Raw genomic sequence first — 12,793 nt, 5'->3', positions numbered from 1 at the left:
ACATTACATTTGGGAAAGTTTAGAGAATATTTTTTTGTTTTTAATTGAATTGCTGACATGAAGGTCACGCTGTCATTTACGCGGATCTTTTGGTTTTAATGGAATCAGCCCGGTTCAGCTTTACAGGGGTCTTTAGCTACGCCGAAGCCTCTGGGTGGTAGAGATAAGGCAGCGTAAAACCAAATAAAGCTGCTCTGCACTTGGAGCGAGACAAAGTTAAAAGCATGCTTAATGTGCCTGGATGCAGTGATTATATCTGTCTGGACCTAATGTAACACTTAAAAGTGTCCTTTGTGTCCAATCTTGAGATTGCTGCCACCGTTTAGTAAACACCCTAAACAGCATTCGTCACAGCGCACATGGAGCTCTGTGGACAAAGGGAGCAAGGCAGCATTTCCAAGCGAGCGTAACAGCTACTGAAGTACAGTGGGCAAAGGCCACTCATTCATTTGCAGGCCGATGAGAGCAGGGTTCTCATCTTTCCCATGAAGACTTACCCTCTATAGCTCGTCTGGACCTGCAATTATCACATGAAAGATAAGGAGCCAGCGCGATGCATTGCAAATGAGAATAACATAACAGCCCGTCAATGACTCTGCATGGCTGGCATTTCAGCAATAGCTCTGTCTCGTCTTTGTTTGCCTTAGTTACTCTCAAGTGACGCAGTCCAGTCATTCCAGCCAGATGACAGATACTCGTGAGTTTCTGGCAGCATGATTTGTCATCTTTAATAACGCTAGTTTATGCCAGCCAAAGAAAATGACTCCAAACACTCCTCCTTTGTTAACAGCTTGGATATTTTAAAGGTTACAAATAAACAGCTATTTGCCCAATTTAGAGTTTTTAACAATGTGAATTAACAAGGGTAATTTTCCACGGCACATTACACGGGGCACCGCGGAGTCTGACCTCATTATTAAGAGATTATTCTCAACTTCAATCAGCTAAAAAAGGCGAGCACTGTGAGGTTCACGTTCCATCTCATTTGGATCCCAAAATGAGGTTTGTTTCTAAAAACGGGACCTAAAGGTTCAGAATGCATCATACTTAGAAGTTTCTTTGCTTAAAGAAAAAACAAAACAACTTAGCACAATGAGCAAGAAAAATCACAATATATTATTTCATTTTCCACAACAGATCATCAGCAATCAAACAAAAACAAAACAACAACAAAAAACAGTTTTTGCTTTAAAAAGCAGGCGAATACAAACGTCAGATACGTCAACACAGGAGCTTTAAAGCTAAAAATAACACATGTATGTACAGCGGTGTATCGCTCTCGCTAAACTGTTCTTTAACAACAGTGAATTTAAAATCTGCCCACAGAGCAAAACATGTGTCCCACATATGTCCATCATTTATAAACCTCCCATCTGCTGTTAAAGCAGGCCCTAAATTATCTATGAGACAATCAAACTGCTTTGGTTTTCAGTCAAGAATCTGTGCAACGAATCTCTTGTGTTTTAGGCTACATGCTTTAACTACTACTGCTGAGCAGAGTTTGACTTGGGAACTCTTGTCGGTAAACAAAACAAAAACAATAAAAAGCAGAACTAAAAGTTTCACACATACAGCAGTGGAGCTCAGGATTTGGCATGGAAGCAAAGTGCACTTGCTGTGACACTTAGACTAATCACTTGAAACTGTTTTACCTCGAGAATCGCTCAGCATGAAATGTCCAATTTTCCAAATGGCTGCTAAATCCCAATCTAGTCTGGATCAGCTGATTGTGGTTGACCTGACGCAAACTCAGAGTCGGGTTTTCCACAGATAGTGAGGAAAATCGGCTGTTCAGTTGATGTTTCTACTTTTTCCACACCCACCTTTGAAAATACCTTTAGGCTAAAAAGTGTGACAGATACACCCAGTGAGGTATTGGATAGCTGAAAACAAGAACTTTGAATCATGATAAAACACCCTTTCAATTAACCTGCGTTTAAAGTGTTAAGACATGAATGTTAAGCGTGAACGCTTTGAAGAGGCGCGTCGATTCGACAGAGTCAGGAAAGTAAAACGTAACATTAGTCATCAGGTAAGACTTGCTAACATCTCGCTACAATTTGAGGAAAAAAAAAATAGCATTTTGTTTTAAAAGTGAAGAATACTTTTGAAAACCATTCTTCACAAATTACAGTAGTCCCTCTGTAATCGCCACATTTAGCTTATCATTATTATCCAAAGCAGTAGTATTCATCCGACTCCACCCTGAGTTTCAAAGGCGATTTGGCAAAGGCGTCGCCGTCGATCACCGTTTTATCCACAAAACAATCAAGGTCCGTAGGCGAGGGTTCATCCGGGAGGTCCTCTGCTAGTGTGTCCAGGTAACTACCCACAGACAGACCATCCAGGCCGTCACTGTTGCCATCATTCAAACTATTGAAGCTTCCTCGCAGCGAGGCGCCGTCCTGGCTGTCCGACAGGCTGTATAAGCTGCCGGTTAGGCTGCTGTCATGGCTGGCGACGCTTCCTTTGTCATCTATCATCCAGCGGATGGACTCGATGCCCTCGTTGATGGACATAAGCTGCTGCATGAGCTTTACGTCAATGGCTCGAAGATTTGCCTGTATTGTGGAGAAAAATAAACATTCAAGTAAGGTCACTGCATTTCGCATTTCAGGAAATATGGTTAACAGATCAATATGTCTGTTCTCTAAATACATGGCTAATGTAAGCAGTGGGTAAGCTTAACTTAAAGGGGGGAAAGAAAAATTAACCTACACCTTGTAATATTAGACCCTTTCACATATGCCTAGAGACTGGTTGACGATCTCCAGTTGGGTTGTGGGCAATTGCTCGAACTTGATGTCATTTGCAAGCTCAAATTAGTTGTAACAAGGTATAGAGGGCTGCATGAAAAACCATCCTGTGATTACTCTGGCCACTAGCAGATTGCAGTGGCCACTGTAGTTTGTATGAAAAACTTCAACTTGTCTACAAACACTTGCAAAATGTGCCTAGGGTATTCGGTAGCTGTTGGCAGACATGTAGGCATTTTCCATACAAACTACAGGCAATCTGCTAGTGACCGAAGCAATCACAAAAAGGTTTTTGATGTAGGACCCTCTTTAGTACCAATTTCACCCAGCAACTCTCAGCAACGACTTGACAACTGGTTGGGGAATACAGGAGGTCATCCAGGCCTCTGTAACTTACCTACTTTTATTTTACTAGTAACTGATTTAATCTTTTTTAAAGACATTGTTTGTCTTAGTTCAAGTACTTCTGTTACTAAAAGGAAGAAGTTCCCTTTTTAAATATGCCACTAGTGTTTAGAGCCTTTGTTTGAAACGCCATAAACAGTTACCAGCTGATCTGACCAAAGTCAGGTAAACGAGTTATCCATTACTTGTCGTGACAACAAAACAAGACTATTTTTAAAGCGCGCGGTCATATCATCTTAGTGAGGATTCATAAATAACTACACATGATAAATGTCTGAGAAGTCTGTTTACATTTCATGTGCCCGACAGATCAAATTTTTAAATCAGCAGATATCGGTATTGGTCATAAAAATCTCAGTTGGGTTCTAGCAGTCTTCCTCTTTGCTCAGCTTGAGACAAAGAGTTGTGGGCTGACTTAAAATGACATTTGCAAAGTCTTATCATGCTTCACATACCAAATTATTTTCTCCCCAGCCAGTATATTCTTCTTCTACTGTGTGACTTGTCTGTTGGTCCCACTATTTTCTCATCATCTCCAGAGCAAAGATGGTATTCCAGATTCAACTGTCTGACTGTTCTGAGCACACTGCAGGGGAGCTTGTAGAGTATTTTATTTAGTTGTAATTGCCTAACAGTTATGCATTCAAAAGAACAAACACAGTAGTGAAAAGTGTACTTCTTAGCATTTATAATGACAGAACTGGAGCAAATGACCCAGCAATTACGTAACCTGTAACAGCCACGTGAGCAACACCAGCACCCTATTTAAATCTGTAGATAAACAGACAGGTATGAGTTATGCCAGATATAGACTTCTGAGGAAAATCGAAGTCGTAACTGGAAACTCCTTTTAACCTCATGTTGTAACCTTCCAGGTAACCTGAAGGGACCTGAGAAATGTAACTACATGTCCGGTCAACACAGATCACAATGAGTCCGACTGGTCTGGAAGAATATGGCGTAGATTTCGCGCTGAAGCGTAATTCAGGCATTGGACTACTTCTTGCCAGTAGCTGTGGCGTGACAATTTAAAGACAGAGTCAAAGTCCACTAACAGTGCAAGAAATAGAGCTCATAAGTAAAGTGGAAGCCAAGAAAACAACTAAAAACGAGCAGTGTCAGTATTGCTACTGTAAGCATCAAGGTTCAAGGATCATTCCTGGTCTCAGAAATAGTACTCTCCCCCACAGATAAATTAGTCAGAGAAAACACAATCTACTCCAGTCATTGTTGGGTCATGTGACACCGGAAAAACGACTTGTACGCATGTCAAATCACAGCCAAGAGACAGTTTTTATTCAGGACAATGGATAAACGATGCCTACTTTACACAGTATGGCCATTGACTAAACTTCCTGCCCTGACAAACCATGCTATTGAGGGTGGATGGAACTGCCTATGGAGTCATTCAAAAGGGATTCCCCCTGCGTCTACTTGGTGACAAACGCCCGGTCTGAATGAAAATTGGTAAAGGGGCAGCTGCAACATCCTGCTACAGTGAAAACACTCTGAGGCAGATGAAGGCAGACAGGGTTGGTAGACTGTTCCAGACAGCTGCTTTGACACAACAGCCTTTCTTTAGAGTGGATTTGTAACCACCCTTCATTTGGCTCACATTGCTGCCGGTGTGTTTGTTTTGCAAGTATAACCACCTGCCTTATGCACAAACACACACACAGAAGCTCAGCAGATGGAGTTACACCAGAATTATAGGCCAAGCAGCTATGTTGTGTTAATAGGATGGCACCACTGGGTCTCTATCACAAAATGAATATCAGAAACACAATTAGTGCAGCACAGTTTTTGTCTGCACTGGATGCAAAACATGATTTGTGATACAAAACCCCAAACAGACCTGGTGGGACTGCAGTTTACAGTTCATTTGCTCCTTTGATTAGTTTGGGCTCGCAAATAATGCAATAGAAAAGCTAAATGCTACTTTCTTGGCACAAACTTGTGAGTGTGCATGCAGGAAGTGGTCTGATTGGATTAGTGGCTGAAATGAGAGACCAGTCACAGTTGGGATTACACTCACTTCATTTAAAATAAATTCATTTAGTATTTTTTTCCTTTTACAGGATGCTTGCATAACAAAATAACTGCCACCAAAAATTTAAGTCTAAAAAAAGCCAATTACAGATCTACTATTGTCCTTACAGTAATCTTTAATAAACTAATCCTATCAGAGCGAGATCTGTGGCAGCGGGTCAGTCTGCTGGCTATGACACACCATCTGCTCGGGACTCCTAATACCAGTCTTGACCTTTTTAAAATGGCGCGTTGCTGCGACTCTGTCGGAGTTTGAGACTAGCAGGACATTCCAGGGACATTTGAGAACAATTTGAGTGATTGCAGATAAAACTATGCAAGCATGGGGAGATAATTACAGCTGCACAACTGCAGTGGACTGGATCATACGACAGGAGAGGGGGCGAGCGCCCTGAGGTGACGGGAGTTCACAAACAGTCCTCTGCCCGCAGCACAGTGTGAACGGCTGTCACCTGCCCCCGTGACAGTCGTTCACAGTTAATGGTTATACCTGGAGCTCAGGTAATGCTGTTGTGTCTAGGTAAGGTCCTTGAACGCAACAGAAGAAACAGGACCACCCTGGCAGTAAACAACGATGCCACCACATTTATCTGAAAGTAATTATTAAAATATTACTTACAACACCTGAAACTAAGCTTTAAAGAGAAGACTTAAACTGTTTGCAAGCTATTATAGAGCTCAGACAATACACTCACCATCTCTTGTTTGAGAAACATCATTTTGCTTTCCAGTCTTTTTATGTCCGCAGAGTTAGCGCAACATTTGCAGTTCCCTGAATGCGGCGCTGCGGACTTGTCGTGTTTCCCTCCGGCGAGAGAGCGAAAGAGACTGTCCGGAACTTTTCGGCCCAACTTCGTCTCTATGTCCTTCAAGTCTCGCATGACGCTGTTGTCCTCCTCCATCGCGGGGTGTCACACACGCAGTCAGGACAGTTATCTGCGACCACGGAGGTTATATTCCCACAGCCTGGCGGGCTGTTCGCGTGAGCTTTAATCAGAGAGGAGTGGAGTCAAAGTATGCTAATAAAAGTTTTAAGGCGCGCGCTCATCGCAGCTTCTTCGCTGTGACGCTAAACTCACCGCTGCCACAGCAACAGACCTCCCATTTAAGCTCGTGAATGGACAGTTTAACGACAACGCGCTCTCCGCGGACCCTCCCATTGGGGGAGCTTCCTCTGAAACCAGACTCCCTACAGGTGAGACGAGAGAGCGAGAGAAATAAAAAAGCAGAGGTGTTTCCAGGATATTATTTTTCAAAAGCGGTGGCAAAAGCCCACAAAGAAAATAAGCATGACTGTTTAAAATTTTATTATGAATAACTTTTTGCAAGGTCTTTTAATTCTCTTTATTTTCTCACCTCGTGACCCCCCCGACAAGCTGAGCTCGTGTTGTCAAGGGAAACTAGTCACAGTCAACTGGTGCTTTCAGAGTCCTGTAACTGTAATAAAAGACGGTTGCTAGAAGTGATAAATGAAGTTATAGCAGGGGCGTGTCCAGAGGGGTGAAGGGCATGGTTACTGCCCCCCCTGAAAATATAATGCCTCTTTTCGTTAGCGACTACTCAGCCTGAGTTTGCTCTGCTTGGTTTTGGTCATTTTCCATTACAATTGAGTACCACCTCAATGTGTATGGGGGTCGTTATAGCATTGTTTGTGTCATATGTATGCGACAGTGTAGGATGTTGAGGCGATGGTATACCTGCTGCTCGGTGTAAAGGTTTTTGTCAGACACAGGGACGACACACGCACACAACACCATGCCAGATTACTGTTAGGCTGCTCCCTTGTCACGAGGGGTCAATACAACAAGTAGGTCCATGTTGTACCCCTCGATTTGTCAGACTTCCTGACCCAACAACAAAGGAGACTTGGGTCTCTGTGGAGACTTTAAGCATTAAGTTTATTTTAATGCTAAAACCTTTGTAATATTAGGGCACTTATTAGGATTAGTGGCTCCATAGTACAGGGGTTTACACACTTGGCTAACAAGCAAAAGATCCCTGGTGTCACCCAAGGCCTCTGGGGCTCTTATCAAGAAGGCCATCTGGTGTAAAAACTAAACACCCTTTGTGAATAATGAAGCAGCTGAAGCTAACTTCTTCTAGTTTTTTCTTGAGTAAAGAGTTTAAATACGTCTCTGCGCAGATTCTCAATCATCCAGGTCATTGGTAGTGTAAAGAGCCTGGAAAGAAAGCGTCATGGTTTCATGACATTTCAAGACGTTTCACAAAAAGTCTAAACATTTGTTTCACTGCTTTGCAAAAAACTCAATGCAAACAGTGTTTAACCTCGTGGGCAGTGCCGCTTATCGCGTAACACCATCTGCACGAGGACGCAGGGCAGCAAATGAGCCTGAAATCCATGCCCACTGCTATCTATGCCAATTTTCTACACTGTATTTGTTCCACATCAAATTCTGTGATTTTCCCGTGGGCCTGCATTGTTCACACCCTTAAGTAGCATAAATGATTCCCAGATGCCAAACTATTTAATGTATAGCCCCTAAGTTCAACAGAATTATTTATGTAAAAATACAAAAGTATAAATTACATTTTTCAACTATTGTATGAAAAATGTGTTTCAGCTAAAAAGACAGAAAATAAAGACTCTTGACACTCTTTTACATTTGATCTAAATCACCACTGTGCTTTATTTTCCTTCTACTTCTTCGTTTATTAGCAACATTTCAAGTCAGGTGAAACAGTAACTTAACACATCATAAAAAAGCACATCTATCTATTGAACGTTCAGTAGGTCCTGCAGAGTTCTAGAAATTAAACTACAGCACCCCCTTGTGGGTAATATGGCTTAATTGCATGGGCACTTTGATAAAATATACCTTTTCTGGTATTGTGCAGCTAAACCAAGCGAACCTAAAAAGTCAGATAAACTCAGGGGATGATGTAGAGTATGCAGTTAGTAAAACGATAGTCATGTTCAGGAAGTATTACTTCCTTCATTACTTTAAATGGATGTAAAACGCTCACTGGCACATTCCTTTCAGGCGTACCCCCTTTTTGTTAAGTGAATCAGCAAACACTGAACTTAGAAGTCAGCTGATCTTGATATGCAATTCCTGATTTAAGGCCTTTTTTTAACCACTGATCAAATTCAGGGTCCTGGAGGGGTGACGCTGGGCAGAGACGGGGTGAAAGTCTATTTCAGGGCCTTTTCATTATAAAAAGTCTTCAGTAAGTAGGAAATGTAAAAGTCAATATTTACATCTGCACTATTTGTAAATATAGACGCACAAATGCAGCAACAAAAGAGATGATTTTATGTTCTAGTGAGAACAGATTCAGACTTTAACAAACCACACAAGCGTGTCACTGTGAGACAAAGAGGCGCTTTAAAGTGGGGCTTGTGTGTGTCTGTGTGTGTGAGAGAGAGTTTATACAACAGATTGGCTTTTCTCATCATCGTAGCGCTGGTACTGATCCCCAAGCAGAGGCTGGTGGCCCTCCTTCCTGTGAGACCGGGCACGCACAGCACACGTGGTGAGAGCGAAAACGACCGCGACGACCACAAGGGCAGCGACTATGGCCATGGTTATTATTTCGCTCAGGGTGAAATTTTCACCTGGAAAGGCAGGAGTAAACAATGATTACAGGTCATCTGAGCATTTCTCTGAAGGCGAGATTAAAGGCGTGCGGGTCAAATGTGTACCTGGCCATTCGGCTTGGTAAGAGTAACCGAGGTTTTCAGGGGCGGTCACAAACATCTCCGAGTTGGTCACCGGAGGCCAGAAGGGCACCATGTTGTAGCGCCTGTTGTGACCGATGGGAGCATCTTGTTCTGGGTACACAGCCGCATCTGTCGGGAAGCACTTTAAATTAGCACAAAAGCTCACCGCGCCATTATGAAGGACAATACGTTTTTTAAAAACAGATGCTACTGAAAGACCTGGGCTGTGCCTCCTCAACCATTCATCAAATATTGCGTCGGTAAAGGTGTGGAGCAGGACGAAGATGGGGTCGTTCGGGGAGAGGTGAGTCTGTCCTCCTGTCCCGTTCAGGAACAAATGAGCCAGGTTGTGGAGGCTCCTCACTATAGGGTCGTAGTTCCCCTTGGGGGCGCTGTAGCCTGCCAAAATAGCACGAAAGGGCACGAAAAGCTGTGTATGTGAACGCAAAAGAGTTGTATGACAGACAGACAGAAATATCTTTGTGCTCGCTCACCTTCAATGGTGTTCCTGAAGCTTTCAGAGGAGGTGGAGAAAAATGGCGGCGTGTCAAAAGTGTTGACCTGCAGGCAGTCTGCCACGTCCTGGGGCTCCGGGAGACGCTGGACCATAGGCCTGTTCACATTTCCTGCCGGGTTTCTTCTAATGGGAGAAGACTCGGTGCCTGGAGGGAGGGAGGGAAAGGAAAACAACCTGGATATTACCGTATTTTCAAAAAGAACTCCAAAACAAAACCCCCCCACAGATCACTGCAACATCACCAGTCTCCAGCCTCACTGTTGCAGATGGTTCCCAGCGTGTCGTAGTCCTCCACGCTCTCACAGACGACTCTCCACTGGGAGAATATGGAGTTAGAACTCAGAGAGTTCATGTCAAAATTGCTCCTGGCTCCCATCAGGTCATCTGTGCAGATGTCACATGTGTTTCCCCCGATAGCAAAGTTCCAGTAGGGCAGGGCGAAGGAAGGGTTTTGCAGCATGTCCTGGGTATTGAGTATGAATAAAATCAAAGCATGGCTGGGTTAGAGTGTGTCGCCATGGATAAGGATGTATTTGACTGTGATGCAAACCAAATGCATTCAGTCTGAAGAGTCGGTATTGCAATCTTTCTGATCTAATTTAAAGTTTCGTTTATTTTTAATAAATTGTGCTAAAAAAGAAAGCTCTAGTGGAAGTCTTTTTAATCCCTTTAGTTATGTAGAACGTCTATATGAAGACAGAAGTTGGGGGGATGTATACGGCGCTATAAAGTCACGATGGATTCAGAAATGATGAAACTTTGTGAAAGGAAGTTGCAGTGCAGCGCTCTTGCTCTGCTTCCGACTTATTTCATGACTTTCCAATGCAAAACCTCGTAGTTTAAGATAAGGCGTAAAGGTAAAGAAAATGTTTCAATAGAGGATTTATAGGGGCAAAATATTCATGAATCTCAAAGGAACATAGTCTGTCTGCTTGGCTGTGAATTATTCCCTCCTTCAATTCTTCTTCTCCGGTGGTTTATCAAAGGAAAACTTACCAAATCCCACTTTTAAAGTCTATGCTTGCTGATATGAAACCAGTCGGGTAAAAGAGTGAGTTGAAGATAGAAACCCCCCCACCACACTAATAAAATCCAGGCATTCTTACCTATATGATTTAAATGCAGCAGGACAAGAAGCAGAGACAGTTCATTCTAATTCTTACTGGAGAAAAAAAGAGCCTCCACCAGTGTGTGAATGTGAGAGTGAATGAATAGTAGAATTGTAAAGCGCTTTGAGGGCCCCGAAAAGCGCTATATAAATGCAATCCATTATTATTATTATTATTATTATTATTATTATTATTATTATTATTTCCCTCAAACTTCACCAGTGTGACAGATTTGAGGATGAAAACAGAACAACAAAAAACAAGGCACTAATTAGGGATCCCAATTTAAACCAGAAACTTGCTCAGGATAAGGAAGGAGCTTCTCTGCAGGAGTCCAACACTGACAGGGTTCAAACCCACACAGCACACACAGCAGCCTCATTCTCTGCCCTTAATTGTGACCCGACTGATGCATGCAACACCGACCCTGGAGCGGATTATTAACATTCTCCACGTGTCACTTTCGTGATCGTTAAAGTCTAATAACGCCTCTTCAACAAAGCTCCTTTCAGTGCTGTTTTCTCCAAATGGATGGTGTGCAGACCGAATCCAATCTCTAATTTGAAGTGGTTAAAGTCACATTTTGCGCGCTGCTCGCTTATTAAGGTGTGACATTGCTTCGTCAATTATGATTTCTTCGCCATTACAGCGCATTAGACAAAACAAAACAAGCGGGCAGGGGAGGGTGGGGTGGTGGGAGGCAAGAAGGACATTTGTCGGTGTTGAACTGGTAAATTAAAGATGTCGATAAACAATTAAGTGATGATTAGCGACTCTCAGGCAACAAAATCAGTTAGTTTTTTTTTCTTTTTCAAATTTGAGTTAAAAAGACCCTAATGACATCCGCAATACTACAGTGTACGCTGTTATAGATCTAATTATCTGCACTATCTCACCTGCATGTCTCGCTCCAGCTGGAGCAGGTGGTACCTGTGCCAGGTCAGGAAACCGGGGCCCTCGTGCGAAAAATCCACGCCCCCAAAACTGGCCTGCCCCGCGCCCAGGAAGGTCTTGCTGACGGAGTAATAGTGGGACCAAACGAAGTAATTGTAGATGGAGACGTTTTCAAACTGCGTGGTGTTCCCGTCAGGGCCAAAGATGCCCGGATAGTGCCGCGTTGCGATCACCAGATCGGGGTGCACCGTGCGCTTGGCCTGGTCCAATGCGTTCACGAACGCACGCTTTTCCTCCGCGTTGAGCTGCATCACGTTTCTTCTCACTGGAGGATTATAGCATTGGAGAAAAAAAAACATATTAGCTCAACCGGTCGCGCTAATTGGAAATCAGTTTTTAATACCCAAGATGCGCGTAATTGGTACATTTTTGGCAGCTTTTTTGCACTTACCAACAGGAACTCTTTGGTCACAGTTGGGCCCGGTCAATCCGTGTTTACAGCGGCCGCAGTTATGACCACTGAAGTTTCCGTTACACTGACAGGTACGGCTGAAAAAACGGCTGGGCCATCGTTCCCGATCATCCCGTCCGTCGTGCGGGTACTGAGGCCCATGCGGCTGTGTGTCCACCGCCACCGACACACACTGTCCACGCCCGGTGCTGGAGCCACACGGGTCATTAGGCAGTCCAGAAGGCGACGGGCAGCACTGTCCACTCCTGAGACCCTCTGGAGTCACACACTCTCTGGGGAACTGAGCGCTCACAACCACCGCGCCCACAATCACCAAAAAGCAGAACTGCCACATTATCCAAAAAAGAAAAGTCGCTGCCAAAGTTTTACGCACGGCTGGTTTCGAGTCTGTTTTTACTGACTGACTTCGAGTACAAACCTGAACTAATTATTTTCCCCCAAAATACACTTGCATCACTTCACATCAGAAGTTATTTCTTCTCTGCCAAATGAGTGGGTGTAAACCTCCACCTTCCATGCACCCACGCAAGACTCCACTTCTGTTTCCCCCCCAAAACCACTGAACCGACGACCTTAAATACCGGATTAGCGCATGACTACCGGATTTACTGACTCCCGCGTGATCCCATCACATAACATCATATTTCCTAGGGATGGAGAAGGTAGTGTGATCCGGTCATGCACACTTTTATTCCTCTAAAAAAAAGTCCCTGGATGTCTACAGTCGACCGAATAAACACAGCATTAAATGTAAGAAAGTCCAATTAATAACCGACTCTAAGAAACACAAATTATGATAAATGACTACTTCCACACACACAGTGTAACGTCTCAGTGCGCTTTTATGAGCACTGTATGAAAATTAATTAGCTATGAAGTAATAGTTCCCCCCTCTCAAATCTTTTAGCA

General features: G+C 43.4%; 2 protein-coding genes across 3 annotated transcripts; both read right to left on the bottom strand.

Moving 5' to 3' along the window:
- Window positions 1-1,148: 1,148 nt before the first annotated feature.
- Window positions 1,149-6,644, bottom strand: lurap1l (leucine rich adaptor protein 1 like). Of its 2 annotated transcripts, XM_026161915.1 has the most exons (4): window positions 6,567-6,644; window positions 6,290-6,399; window positions 5,906-6,197; window positions 1,149-2,561 (listed from the first exon to the last, which is right to left on the bottom strand). In XM_026161915.1, exons 3-4 carry the CDS (start codon window positions 6,110-6,112, stop codon window positions 2,172-2,174), a joined length of 597 nt encoding a protein of 198 aa, XP_026017700.1. In that variant the 5' UTR covers window positions 6,113-6,197; window positions 6,290-6,399; window positions 6,567-6,644; the 3' UTR covers window positions 1,149-2,171. The 2 variants fall into 2 exon arrangements, with proteins under 2 accessions (XP_026017700.1, XP_026017699.1); XM_026161914.1 differs by lacking the exon at window positions 6,567-6,644 and having other exon boundaries at window positions 5,906-6,479.
- A 1,182-nt stretch (window positions 6,645-7,826) lies between these two features.
- Window positions 7,827-12,500, bottom strand: LOC113018652 (5,6-dihydroxyindole-2-carboxylic acid oxidase). Its single transcript, XM_026161913.1, has 7 exons — window positions 11,864-12,500; window positions 11,415-11,737; window positions 9,668-9,872; window positions 9,387-9,554; window positions 9,112-9,291; window positions 8,875-9,021; window positions 7,827-8,787 (listed from the first exon to the last, which is right to left on the bottom strand). The coding sequence occupies exons 1-7, from the start codon at window positions 12,216-12,218 to the stop codon at window positions 8,600-8,602; spliced, it is 1,566 nt and encodes a 521-aa protein (XP_026017698.1). The 5' UTR covers window positions 12,219-12,500; the 3' UTR covers window positions 7,827-8,599.
- Window positions 12,501-12,793: the final 293 nt, after the last annotated feature.

Source organism: Astatotilapia calliptera, chromosome 3 (assembly GCF_900246225.1).
Source record: "Astatotilapia calliptera chromosome 3, fAstCal1.2, whole genome shotgun sequence".
NCBI lineage: Eukaryota > Metazoa > Chordata > Actinopteri > Cichliformes > Cichlidae > Astatotilapia > Astatotilapia calliptera.
This window is presented reverse-complemented; position numbering and strand designations above follow the sequence as displayed.

Excerpts from the sequence above, each read along its gene's own strand:
- LOC113018652 (XM_026161913.1), bottom strand. The coding sequence starts at position 12,218 with ATGTGGCAGTTCTGCTTTTTGGTGATTGTGGGCGCGGTGGTTGTGAGC. Across the intron at positions 9,873-11,414 it reads AGCTGGAGCGAGACATGCAG|GACATGCTGCAAAACCCTTC; the intron begins GTGAGATAGTGC and ends CTCAATACCCAG. Across the intron at positions 9,022-9,111 it reads GTTGAGGAGGCACAGCCCAG|ATGCGGCTGTGTACCCAGAA; the intron begins GTCTTTCAGTAG and ends GCTTCCCGACAG.
- lurap1l (XM_026161915.1), bottom strand. The coding sequence starts at position 6,112 with ATGGAGGAGGACAACAGCGTCATGCGAGACTTGAAGGACATAGAGACG. Across the intron at positions 2,562-5,905 it reads TGTTTCTCAAACAAGAGATG|GCAAATCTTCGAGCCATTGA; the intron begins GTGAGTGTATTG and ends TCCACAATACAG.